The sequence below is a fragment of the Antennarius striatus genome, chromosome 2, assembly GCF_040054535.1.
Source record: "Antennarius striatus isolate MH-2024 chromosome 2, ASM4005453v1, whole genome shotgun sequence".
Taxonomy (NCBI): domain Eukaryota; kingdom Metazoa; phylum Chordata; class Actinopteri; order Lophiiformes; family Antennariidae; genus Antennarius; species Antennarius striatus.
Window position 1 is genome coordinate 26,722,502 of NC_090777.1, and position 14,456 is coordinate 26,736,957.

The 14,456-nt window shown below is 39.5% G+C and overlaps 1 protein-coding gene across 1 annotated transcript; it reads right to left on the reverse strand.

The window, feature by feature from the left end:
- Positions 1-1,242: 1,242 nt before the first annotated feature.
- kcna10a (potassium voltage-gated channel, shaker-related subfamily, member 10a) lies at positions 1,243-3,094 on the reverse strand. Its single transcript, XM_068334727.1, has one exon. It carries the CDS (start codon positions 2,963-2,965, stop codon positions 1,253-1,255), a length of 1,713 nt encoding a protein of 570 aa, XP_068190828.1. The 5' UTR covers positions 2,966-3,094; the 3' UTR covers positions 1,243-1,252.
- Positions 3,095-14,456: the final 11,362 nt, after the last annotated feature.

The following is a 14,456-nucleotide window of genomic DNA, read 5'->3' on the forward strand; positions in this document are numbered from 1 at the left end:
GGGAGAGGTATTCATGAAATGTACTTCAGGAATAGTACATTGATTCATTATTTACGATCATTCTTTTTAAATAAGATGGATCATTGGCCTATAATGTCCTTTGTCCTTGTAGTTTCCTTTGCATAGCAATTATATTTGTCCTTAATTTCTTTAATCATGGTGCCACTGATTTGTGAGATTTTCATTAATGATGAAAAATGTTGGTATCCACTCTCTACGTCATATTCTGGGACGAATGCCAAAACATTCATTCAAAATACTGAAAAGATGATAAACACAGATATTGATCTAAGATTATGTATGGCAAATGTAACACATTACATAATATAAGGCACCCTGTTATAATACATTGTGTAAAGACAGTAAAGTTAGCAATAGTGGAGATTCTTACTCACACTACTTATCAAAGAGAACACATGAATCTGAAAGTTATTCAGAATCATGATATATTTCTAAATCAATTATTACAGATAGGCTATATCCTACAAATCGCATATAAGCTACTCATCCACAACACTTACAGGACAATTATTTTTTGTCTTTGATTTTTCTATTTTTTCTGTTTTTTTAATATCCCTTTTTACTCATGTGCAGCACCTTAAATTTATCTTAAACCAAACATTCACTCCAAAAAAAAAAAAGATTTTTTATTATGGGGACCAGCGTTATGTCCTCAAAAAGGAAGGTAGGTTCCCATAATGTGGATGTAAAACACACGATGTAAAACATGTAGTCAGACATACACTAACATGACTGGCTGCTCACATTTTCTTCACCAGTAAATCAGAAAAACATAAACTGAGTTAGAGTAAGAAGTAGTTCTGCACCAAATTCCACTGATATACCCAAACATTTTAAGCTGTGATGTGTACAATAATGTGTCTTTTATTTTAGGTGGTTTAAATCTGTCTGTGCTTTTTTGAGCATGTGCCTAATCATTATGTTCTAGCTGTAGATTAAAAACAGTGTCCTGCATCCACTGAAACACGTTTATATATTGTCCTGACCACAATCATTATAACATCTAATAAATTAATGCTGTTTTTTGAATTTTATTTTCATATTAGAGAAAACTCCAGGTGTTTATTTGCACACATATTGTTCATGAAGTACAAATGTGTAATTATTGATCTCATTACACAATTTCTTGAGGGAAATCACACCAGTTCATTTTTGTTCTCTTTTTTTATATCACTTTTTTTTTTTTTACTTCTAGGAAATGTCTGTCCTATTAAATCATATCCTCCACTAGTTATCTCTGTTTGTCACTCTGCCAGGTACCATTGGCTTTATTGAGTGAGGTCTTGCTACCTGTTTTAGTATCTGGTTCACCATTTTTGATTTTCCCAGCAATATCTGCCAAGGGCCACTTGTCCTCTGCTTCTGTTTCTCTGTGATAGAAGTAGTTGAAATTGGACACAATAACGGGTACGGGCAAAGCAATTGTCAATACACCTGCAATGGCACACAAGGTGCCCACTACTTTACCTCCCATTGTAATGGGACACATGTCCCCGTATCCAACAGTGGTCATGGTAACCACAGCCCACCAGAAGCCATCGGGTATACTGACAAACTGTGTGTTAGGATCGTCTACTTCAGCAAAATAGATTGCACTGGAAAAAAGGATGACTCCAATGAAAAGGAAAAAAATGAGCAAGCCAAGCTCACGCATGCTAGCCTTCAAAGTTTGTCCCAGGATCTGCAGTCCCTTGGAGTGACGGGAGAGTTTGAATATCCGAAACACCCTGACGAGACGGATGATGCGTAGAATGGCTAACGACATGTTCTGTCCTGAGTTCTCCTCTGGTGTTGTAATTAGTTCAGTAACTACAGTAACAAAATATGGAATAATGGATATAATGTCTATCATGTTCATGAGGTTGTGAAAAAAATCTCTTTTGCTCGGACAGACCAGAAATCTCACACACAGCTCAAAGGAGAACCATACAATGCAGGCAGTTTCAATGATGAAGAAGGGATCTGTGAAAGTTGTGGGCTGTACACCAAATGAAGTCGCAGACATGTACATTCCCGATCTATTGAAAGGCTCTTCTCCTGTGGGCACCACCGGGTCCAGGTCATCTCTGAATTCCGGCAATGTTTCCATGCAAAAAATAATGATGGATATGACAATAACAAAAACAGACACCAGCGCCACACCTCGAGCTGCATTGGAGCTCTCTGGATACTCGAACAGTAGCCAGAACTGCTTGTACACATCCTTATCAGGTAAAGGGATCTCAGTGTCCTTTATGAATCCTTCATCTTCTCTGAACTGCTCCATAGCTTCATTTCCAAGCTCATAGAACACAATTTCATCAGCAAACACATCCAACGGAACATTAGCAGGACGTCTGATCTTTCCCCCTGACTGATAGTAATACAAGATTCCATCAAAACTGGGTCGGTTCCGGTCAAAAAAGTATTCATTCCTCATTGGATCAAAATAATCCATCCTTTTTGAAGGATCTCCTAGAAGTGTGTCAGGAAACTGGTCCAAAGTTTTTAGCAGTGTCTCAAAACGAAGACCAGCGATGTTGATGATGACTTTCTGATATCCGTCATCAAGCCCTCGCTTATCTACAAATAGATCCTCGCAGCACTCCTTAGCAAGACGGTCAAAAATTGTTTCACTTTCTTTAGTGCTTTCACAGTTTAGCAGCATTTTCCAGTTGGAGATCATACTGGTGCAACTTTTGCGCCCCTGCCTGCTTGGAGTTGGCATATGTGGTGACTGAGGTACTCCTAGTCTCTGGGGATGGGGGGTGGGTTCCCACATGCCAGAGGGTACATGATGAGAATGTGTGGAGGATGGCTCATTACCCTGAAGAAGGTGGCTGTTGCCTGTGTTGCTGTGCTCTGAGGGCATATCCACCCTAAGAGCTGTGGTCTCATCCGCCTCATTCTCCTGGCTGCCATTGAGGTCATCCAGGCTCTCAAAGTCTACCAGAGCCACATCCATGGCTGCAGTTCAGCCAGGACAAAGCTTTGGCACCCCAGGATAAGACAACTACACGCCCACGCAGGTGAAAAATTTCGATGTAGAAGAACCCTCAGAAGAACCGCCACATTTGGTTTTCCACAGCACTTACAGTGGCTGGTCGAATTAAAAATCTCTTTTCTTTATTCCCGCCAACACCTGGAGATGGAGAGAAAGAGAGAGACAGAGAGAGAGAGAGAGAGAGAGAGAGAGAGAAAGAGAGTTTCTCAGTCAGTCTGATTACATGGTTATTTTGTGTTAGTTGTCCTCAGGTGACAGAGGATTGACTTCAGACAAAATCTTCATTTTATCACGTGTTTCTTAGATATCCATCTCTCTGGAAACCAACAGCGAGAGACAAATGGATGGAAGATGGAAATACAGAAATGATGGATGAAAGTGGATGGAGAGGTATTCACATATTTTTTTCCAGTCAAATTAAATCAGAATATCCAGCTACAGAACTGCTGTACATATAAAACATATCTTATTTTAACACTGGCATTCATGTGCACACAGACTATTTCTTTTTCTTGCTGCTTAGAGGAAAGGGAATCAAAGCACACGCTAAATAGGTGCAGTGCTTGTATAATGAGAGGAAAGTGCAGGGTAACAGGGGCTGTGCATACATTACTGCATAATTAACTGTCTGTACAGTGAGAGCATTGGCCTAGCCTCACCCAGACACCAAGACCCACATTTGAATTATAGTGTGCCACCTATTTGTCTTTAAAAACTTGCTTGCCTTCTCAGTGATTTCGCATGAACATGTGTGATATTTCAACACCATACATTTAACACAGCTCTGTGCGGTATGCAAACACTTGCCTGACAGCATTTGTCTGAATGTTAATGTGTGTGTATGCGTGTTCCATCACTCCTTCAATCATTTTCTTGAAGATCAGAGACTGTTACCTACACTCATGCGGCATGACGAGAACATAGCGAACCCACAGAAAGGCCCAAGATGGAATCAAACCAAGAACCGTCTTGCTGTGAGGCAACAGCGAGGCCCGCTGCGTCATGGTTACAGATGTTTAATTCAAGAGTCCAAAAATGAGTCACTTACGAAAACCAAAGCAAGCAATTCTGCTCAGAGATAGGTTGAGTTACATGGAAATTGTTGTTGGAGAGATGGGTGTGGGCAGAAGGAAGAGGTGGTATGAGGACACAATCCAAAGAAAAGGAAAAGGAAATAAGAGAGAATGAGACTGAGAGCTGTTGGTCAGCTATAATAAGAAAACCAGAGAACACAGGTAACGGTGAGTGGTAAAATGTGCTTCAAAAACAGTCAGGATGTCAATGAGAAGAAGCTGCAAGCAGAGGAACTTTATGAAAGCCATACTAAATTTATAAACTAAATGAAACTCTGCTCTTGTCTCACATTACATGACCAGAAGGACTTTTGAGCAACCACGATCTTCTTATGACGCAAAAAAACTGTCTGCAGACCAGCTGACACTGGCAAGACAGTTTGCCAATAACTGGAAATTAGCCATGACATTGCTACTCGATTTAGCTCCTAATGGTTTCCAATAACTCAGAATTAATATTTAACTTTGTTTTATGCAACATAAAGACCTGCCAATTCTTCAATGTCAATCAATAAAAGTAATGGACGGATGGATGGATGATTGGCTAGAATTTCCAGAAGATAAAAAAAGTACCAAAAGTTTATCAAAGTGACTCAACTATTTATTTTACGTATATTTGGTTGCAAGATCCATTCAAAATTATATATGTTTCAATTAAGAAGAAGGAAAATTTGTTTCAAGACATGTAAAATTTAGACTTAGGTTGAAGAATAGATGTTCAAAAACTGCAGGACAAAACCTGCTCTGGAAAATATGACTGGACATTCAGTATAAATTGCTCATATGCTCATTGCCAGAATAAAAAAAAAAGAAAAAAACCCAAGACACATCTTACCTGCCTTAGAAGGAGACCTTTAGACCATGTGTGTGTAATATCATGTAGTAAATTAAGGAGAACGGGGGAAAGGGGCTTCCTCCACAAGGTCTGTGAGTGCTGCAGCTTTCTGCTACCTCTCTCCTCAATTGGCACCAGAATGACTTAATCTATCACAGACGACAGGGTAACCTTACGCTCGAGTAGAAACCAGAGCTGGGACAAAGGCCACAGTACGCAAGTGTGTGCTACAGAAAAGCAAGACAGAAAGGTAGTAGGGAAATAACAGTAGAAGACAACTCTGGAAAAGCCCAGCAGTCTTGATTAATTTAATTAAATCCTCATCCAAATCATGTATCTACTAATCTATCTGGATTTACAGAAGACCTACTTACAAACTTCGATGATCAAATTTTTGAGAGGACTATTCCACTATGTTTCAATAAAACATAAAAGAAATGTGAATGTGTAATTGATACAAAGGTGTGCGTGTGTGTGTGTGTGTGCGTGCGTGCATGTGTATGTGCGTGTGTGTGTGTGTGTGTGTGTGTGTGTGTGTTTTTTATACTGTGAACAATCAATCAAGTGGTGTGATGTGTGATGTACTCAAGGTCCTCTAGACTGGAACAGCGCGATTAGATCCTCAGATCTAGCCACGCTTACACACAGGCTGTATCCATATCTGAGTATCACAGTATCCACATTAATAAGTGATGTTTAACAACCATTAACATGTTCAGCCTGGCAGGACAGAACCAATGATGACAGAGTCAGATGGGCACAGGTCCCTTCTTCCGTCACTGTTTCACTGTCACGCTGTTTCCAACTTCACTTTCAACTGATCGGCATTCTTGAACTATGCTCCAGCCTTCTCTCAAGTGATCAACTTGAAAAACATGCATTTTTAATGATATGCGGTGTAATGTGTTCCATTACAGGAGCACAAAAAAAAATGGGAATGGAATCTTTTAAGTGGCCCCAAAGTTAGTTTTTTTTTCCATGTCTGAGATTATCTTACATTGAATTCCACAGAGTGACAACCATTCCTCCTTGTCCTCACATCGTAAAACGTATTTATAGACACATGCATGCAGTGGAGCTTCCTTGTTACTCTCACAATTCCTAAAGCATGTGTGAATGACTACTACTATGACTACTTGTCATCGCCTCGAAAATGATTTGTGCTATTTCTAATAAAAAATATTTGCACACTTGCAAGATTGATTGAATCTCTTAGGATTGACAGCCTTCAATTTGACTTGTGTCTTGTGAATTCTGGAAGGATTTACATTTTCAATAAAATCGTAATGAGACAGGTCAAATTTTTCTCTAACACAAAGTTGAATTGATAATTTTAGAAATTAAGTGCTACACTTCTATTGAAATAACACTGTCAACTTGTAAATTGTTTCTTTTTTGTTTCTTTTTTTCAGTTTTGGAACATGTGGCGGTAAATAAATGGCAATATCAATGCTAACATTTGACCTCATATTCTTATACATGTGCTTATCCAGTGGACAAGCAAGAATCCACACCAAAACTCTGATTGGTCAATGAAATGTTTCTGTTTGTGTCAGACACCTGGTTGGCCAGCTCTGAAAGATGGACAAATGTTATAATAAATGTGGTTTTTCTCTTCAAAATCCACTTTGTCGCCAAATCTACTTTGGTGCCACAAAAGTCCACAGGGTACACACATGAAATCTTGGACAATGTTTTAATAAACCAGACAGCAGATAGATGAACTTGATCTTAATCTTGGGGATGCAAATTCATTTAATAATGAACAGAGATGACTGCAAACATCATGTCATATCATATGTATTACAATTCCATAAATTTGAACTGTGATGTATGCATATATGTAAAAGAGTACGCAGGGAAAAAGAACTGAGCAGTTGTTCTCGAGGTAGTGAGGGCAAAATGTTTCAAAGCAGGCAGTGTGACTTTGACTCCTGTCATATGGGGCCCAGGCAAGTCCCTGGGGCTCAGATTATTCCTGCAATGCTATTAATACATGGGGTGTCACAGTGGGAGACAGTCATGACATATGTCTTGCATGTTAATACACATAAATACAGACTGCATACATTTGATTACGAAAAAAACTGTGTTGGACAATATGGAAAAGTGCATCAGAATTGTGGTATTACATGCTTTGCTGAGATACTGTACATTTTAAGCTAACCTTTGACTTAAGCACATGTGTGTAAACATGGGCAGATGTTCAGGCAGATTTAGTCCATCCACAAGCCAATCCGCTCCTCCATGCCGGTCAGCAGTAAATGCTTACATATAATATATCCAAAATGTACAATAAGGATATAAACATTGTTGAGAAAAAAAAGCTTCTTAATTATATATTCTGTTCTGATTAAAAATTGGATAACTACATGATATATCACTGTAACACCATTATCACTGTCATTTGCAGTGTCTCGATATGAAACCAATTGAACTAGTTATTAAAGAAATGGTAAAGTGAGACTTACATGTATTTTAGTAAGGTATGAGGGCTCATCAATTTTCACATTTAAATGGAAAGATATGTGCAAATACACAACTATGCACACAAAAAACACATTTTATGTTTTCCATCTGAGTTAATTAAGTATTGGTTAAGTAGAAAACTACTTCCTATTACAGGAGTTGTCTCCAATATGTTTAACTCTTACATGGGCTAGAACTTTTTTCTTGGTTTTGTTCATTTTTGTTCTTCTGTCTTGTTTGTGTATTTGTATTTGTGTTTTTGTGTATTTGTCCTCAGTAATGCAACTCAGACTACTGAACTTATGAATAACAGTTACGATTTAGAATAATTGTGTCACGAGTCAAATATCTGCAATTAAGTATACAGTAGATGCTGTATCTGTCCTGTGGACTCCCAGATGTCACCAACATGTTTTCATAGTATGTGAAGAATGATAAGACCATTCTCACTTTAGTTTACAGGAGAGTTTGATTGACCTTGAATACTGTTATGCTCTTGTGATGTAGTGTGGGATCTCTGGCCATGTGAGGGCTGTGTGTTTGTTAGAGCTGGTATTTTTGGATGTGAGTTTTCGCCCTATTAAGCAGATTAATACAGGCTGGGCAGCTCAGTGCTATAAGCCAAAGGATCTCTTCTGTCAGATCAACATAGATACGAGCGAGCCGTTACAGATACATGCACATAAACACAGACAGGGACACACCCACTCAAACAGACACAGACACACACAGGGAAATTTAATACAGCTTGAGTTATGTTTTTGAAGTATGACAATGTGGAGACTGGACAAACAGTGTGGCACTATTGTCCCATTCTTAAAAAAAACTCCTCGACAGGAAGTTGAAATGTTTTTCAAGTTGTTCTTCACAAACTTAAAATCACTTGGTTAACATGGGAAAAGCATCAAACTCTTGTTTTGAGAGGAAACATTAGAGCTGCAATAATAATTATTATTGTTACTCATTTCAAAATCTAAATAATTTCATAATTTTGAAATCTGATCTCTCTTTTTTTTTTAAATACGAGGAAGTAATTCTTTCTTTTGTCATGTATGATAACAAACTTCTCTAAACTTAAAAAAGTAAGTCATAAAACCCTCCTGCTTGTGAAGGCCTGGTGAACCCTTGGTTTCTGGCAGCGCTCACATCGCAGCATCCCCGGGACCCGTTACAGTTTGCCTACAGACCAAAAGTTGGCATCCTCGACTGCCTGCATCCGACCCGCTGCACCTTGACAGGGGACGCAGCACAGTTAGGGAAAAACTGGTGAAGATACAAGTGGACTAATACCTGGTATCACATCTCAATCAATCAATCGATCAATCAATCAATAAATTTTTCTGACAAACTGCATTTTTATTATTATTCACAGCCAATCTTAGATTTTCTGAAATATATCAAACGTAAAAATCCATGGTTCTATAGGCCTATGTGCAGCTTCCAAGAGGCATTCGTAAGAATTAATCTTCTGATACTGACATTGGTGTCTGCAGGCTCTAGACCAAGTCTCAGCACACAGCAGCTGGGACCACAATCCTCCCTTGGCTTTTTGACAAGAACACACATACACACAAAGCAGCATAAGCACAAGTATAGTTAAATTCACTATCCGATTAAGCAAAGACTTCCTGTAGAGGCAGGGGTCAACCAGTAGCGGTCCAAACGCAGACTGCAAGAGAACACGGAAAATATGAAATGCCATCACGAAGGCGATCGTGCTGAATTAAATGAACATTCAACAGCACAACAAAGAGTCTTGAGTGAGAACTCCGTGATAGAAAACTTTAAAGTCCCTTCATAGATGGGCAAATCATAAATAATGTATAGCTGTTGTGTCACTTCGATTGCACAGTACTGCTACTTTCTGCTTTTCAGAACACACCTTTCACAGCTTTAGCACTTCATCACTCCACTGATAATAGCAATGACGCCCAGCATAGTGGACTGAAAAATTGTTTGGGTTCATAAAAATGTAACAAACTAAACTAACTAATTTCTTGAGTCTGCAGGTATCTGACAGGGATGATGGTTAATGATTGACTGGACCCCTTGGAATGTCAATCGAACACTTCTGCTGATGAGGATCTGAAAAGAACATGGTTTGCCTAATCCTGACAAGAAAAAGATCATGACACAAGCTGACTATCATCTATTCAATTACACAAATCAGCAGATTTGTAATCCCTATGGCTGTTAATTACTTTTCTATGCACCGAGTACTTTCAGCACTAAACAATCCAACTGGGTTTAGCCTTGAAGCTGTCCTAAAATTATTATGCCAACAATAGCACGATTCAAATCATTAGCACCCCTCAGAGTTGATCCAAGTTCATGGTAACAGCTAACAACTTTCCTAGCAACCCCCATAATGACCTCAGGAGAGTTAACTCTATGTGCTTCTTGACAGTCGGCTATAACTGAAGAAGCCTCTTGGGTTCGAGGGTTAACATCTCCAGCTAATGAACAAAAGTCATTAGCTGCTTCACATTTAACTGTTCAAGGGTCACTCTGGTGACCTGTGGACAAAGGTTGAATGCTGCTGGTGTTTTGGAGTTACAGTTAAGAAAACTCTTCTTGCTTTGGACATCCTCCATTACTGACATATATGCAGAAATCTTTCCAGATGCTGCTTTTATGAGAAATCATTTGTGGAATAGAAGTATACTCTGCAAGTCTGCAAGTGCCTTCAAGCAGTTTTGTCATTGTACGTAATCAGCCTGTAAAGGTCATGACACCTAAAGTAAGGTCACGTGTTTAGTAACAAGTATAATTAACTATCAACATTGTGAAAAGCTTAGTTGATCACAAAGCCAAGGAGTTGAATATTTTAATCTGATTCTACTTCAAAAGCAGAAAAAGAAATACACTCTTCCTCTATCCTCCTCTGCAGTGAGGATCATGTCTGTCAAAATTTACGGGAAAATGACTGTGGCCCTTAGGAGCCTTTTCTCCAACAAATCCACGCAAGCAAAATATGACCATCTGCTCTCCCCCCCCCCTCTTTCTTTCTCTCTCTGTCACACACACACACACACACACACACACACACACACACACACACGCACATGCACGCACGCACGCACACACACACACACACACACACACACACACACACACACACATACAGAAAGTGGGTGGTAAGAGGAAGAAAGAGAGAGAGAGTTACAGAGCTGCCACATTAATTCACAATAAAGGAATTACAATTTACATTAACAGAGCCCAATCTTCAGACAAAGAGGATATAATGTCTATATAACTGAGTAAAACTGAGTTAGGTGAAGAAAATAGTTTAAAAAGTCTGACTGTGGTCAAATTATTCTGAACTATTTATAAATAAGAGTTTCTGTCATGTACAGGAGAAAACTCAAGTTGACACTATGATGTCTGTAAGATATGAAGGTAAATTTACACTCAAAAGACAATGAGGAAAAAAAAGTATTGTGAAAATGCCTGAAAAGAGTATAGAGCTTATGGGAAGGTTAAAAAAAAAAAAAAGTCCCCCCTACAAAGTCAAGGTTAGCTACATTTATCCAGAGCTGCATGACAGTAGCATGATTCATTTTTCATTAAATACAGGATCCATACCATAAACCAGACCAGTGTCGTGTTCTGACTTTACAAGTGAGCAACTGTAAATGTATTTCTTGTGAAACACTGTAATTCAAAAACACTGAAAGAAGCTCAATAAAAAATACAGTCCAGCAGAAGCCAGTTAACTGCGGTTAATTGATTTTGAGTTACAATAAATATTTTTATAGGAAGTAATTCCAGCTGGAGACAAATCTTTATCAACGTCTACCCCTATTTTTCTGAATCCTAACTTTATTTTCTCTAACGTACAATGAGATCAAGTCTTCTCACGGAGGTAAGGCGAGCAGTGATTTATTTCTCTGTCGTTCAGGCGACACACGGGACGCTTCTCGTGTCGCGTAACGCGCAACGACGCGCAGCAACGGGTTTGGAGAAACGCGCAGTGAACTATGGCACAGGAACCCGTGGCCCTTCGAGCAACGGGCTTATAAAAGCCGCTTACCTTCAGTAGCGTCACCATCCTAAAAAAAAAAAAACAAAAAAAAAACTTCCCGGCGTTGTTGGACAAAGTTTGACGCTCTCGACCGAGTGATCGTGATCCACCGATCACAAGACGCGCCTTGTCACTCATGACAGAAGCGCAAACAGCAGACACGGTGGACGGGGTCCGGTCGGTCTCTCTCTGGGACCAGATGTGAGGATGACGTAACGAAGGCACGATTAAGTTTAATTTTGCCAATTTGTCGTTTGAATATCCCCGTTTTTCCAATAAGCAAAGCAGTTTATCTCTAGAGGACCAGTGTGTGCGTGTGTCCACTCCCTTTTTGCACAAAAATACATTCTACATTGCAGTTTAATCAGTCCGTTGCTCCTCAGTTAAATTCCTTTCACAAGATCTGTGTCAGTGTCAGATATGTGCAACTTGCAAATTTTCCATTGTACATATGAGCTTGTAAGTGTTGATTTATGATTGTAAACCTATTCTTAGATCTAGCCCTAAATTCTGTAAAGCCATTTTACTTACATAGCTGCCTCGGAGGCTCTTCGTGTATTTTAAATACGTGAGAACCTATGCTGCCATTCATGAGGGCTCCAGAGGTCAAAGAGATAAATTCCTCCTGACAAAATCAGATTCCCTGCATTGCTTGCTGTCATAATACTCTCCCATCGTGCCGTTTATGTGGATATCTCTGGCACAGAGATGACCCCAACAGTTTAAGACTGGGAATGAGGCTGTGGGGTCTGACTCCATTGATTGACTTTGAGTGAAACGAGTGGAGTCCCAGTAGTTGAACAGTGAGTTTGCTGCCCTCTGCAGGTTTCTGATGGCACTGCACTTTGTTGTCAGTATAGCATCTAAAATGTTTTTCAGAGAATTCTATTCATAGACCAAATGAACTCCACAACACACATCTCGTGATTAGCATTCCACACCACACGAGTCTGGATAATTCCAACTTTCTAATTTATAAATGTCAGTTTTCTTCTTGGAAGCCCAGTCTAGGTTTTGCAGGAAATTTTAATTTCATTGTTCAGGTCTTTAGATGGGAATAGCATTTAAATCCTTTGGTCATCTTCTCACCCTTAGTTTTGTTCTCCAGGGTTGTTGTTCTGGTTTATTGCATATGAAATACTGATAACATTCCAAGACCTCCTAACCTTTAGGGTTAGAAGAACATTTGGTGAAATCCTTCCACAGGATTTACCCCCCCCCACACACACACACACACTTGGTTCTTCTGTTTAACTGTAAATGAGGTCTGCTCACAGGATACAATCAACACTTGCTAAATAACCTCAGTTTCCCAGCCTTTCAAGATGTAGTTTATGGACCCTGAGGTTATCATGCATTCACCATTTGTCTGTTTCACTGTATTTGTTTCTCAGACTGTCCCTTTGAATTTAATTGTATTCCTGTAAAAGAGTCATGTGACATCATGCCTGTCTTTAACAGTATAGATACCACTGTCTTGAGATAAGAATTTGTCCTTCTCGTACCGCATTCACCATTGTTCTGTAGTATTGGAGAACGACCCGGAGCTCGGTAAGTACCATGAACTTCCAACCATCGTCTCAAGAGTCATCTGTATGCCCTGATCATCTTAACGAACGCGCTGCGGAGCTAGCAGGTCGGACTTCACTTCAGTTTCTAAGACCTGATGCCATCTCTCTCTCATGCACACTTTTTGTTGATCCTATCCATCAAAGCTGTTACAGCCAGCTTTCGCTCAATTGTCTATTTTACCAATAGATGACAAAAATATGCCAAACAGAACAAGGGTAATGGCAGCTATTGAGAGTTAAAGAAAATGACAAGATCGTATAATTAATTTTCACTGGTGCTTTCTTATCAATGATGTTTGTTTTTTGTCAAGAATAGCCTCTTTGTTCAGTATATTTTTCTTTAATCTGGCACTAATGTCTTTATCTTTCTTCACGAGTTCATCCAAATCTGGTGGCAGCCTCCTCCTCCCTGCTTCAAAGCTGTCCAGACACACTTTCCACATGTTCTTACAGGTTTGTAACACATTACAGGATGCTATAATACTAATTATGTATGAGAAAAATGTTGCATTCAAATGTTGGATGTTCGAACATAGGGGACCACACGGATGGAGGGAGAGCAAATGAACAGTTGAGTTAGAGATACACTTACTAAAGCAAAGCACAGACTGCTAATGCTCTCCAATCACCACCCCATTATGTCGTCCACTTCTGATGCACACTTGATCAATACACTAAAAGGTATTACGAACAAAACAAAGTGATGATTTGTGTATGTCTCTTTCTCTCTCTCTATGTGTGTGTGTGTGTGTGTGTGTGTGTGTGTGTGTGTGTGTGTGTGTGTGTGTGTGTGTGTGTGTGTGTGTGTGTGTTTCTCATCCACTAGGCTTCTACTACCATTTCTAATACAGAACAGGAATAAGAAGACCAAGAGGGATTGTAGAGCAGTTTTGAGTTTATGAATTATAGATGAGGATGGGATATTTCCAGCCCCCCCATATCATGTCTGTGAGTAATGACTGGGTAGAGGTAAAGAGAGGAAGTCAGTATCATTTGCCTGTTTCATCACTACGGTGACTATTATTATACTTAGTAAAGCGTACGTTCTCTCTCTGCCATTTTGGCACATGGGAGTTTTCACATCCTGGATGTTAACGGTTTTGGACAGCCCGACTGTCTCCCACAGAACTGCTGGTGTACCTTTTTGTAATTCAGAAAACAATAGTAGAGCTGATACTGCTAAACGAATAAATTATTATCTTTCTTTTTTTTCTGTTTTTTATTTCAGTGATGACGTCATGGTCCCAGTTCCAGTTTTCCCTCCTGCCTTCTGTATCCTGGGTTCGCTCCCACTCAATCCACTCATCCCGGTCACCTGTGTCTCTACAGCCACCTGCTTCCCATTCTGTAATCAGGCTCCACCTACTTAAACTCGACCCACACCTCAGTTCACTGAGGGATTGTTTTCAATCTTCAGGTTTTTGCTGACTTTTTGAGATTTTGTGTGTTTCCCAGATTTTTGCTTGTTGGTCTGTTCCTT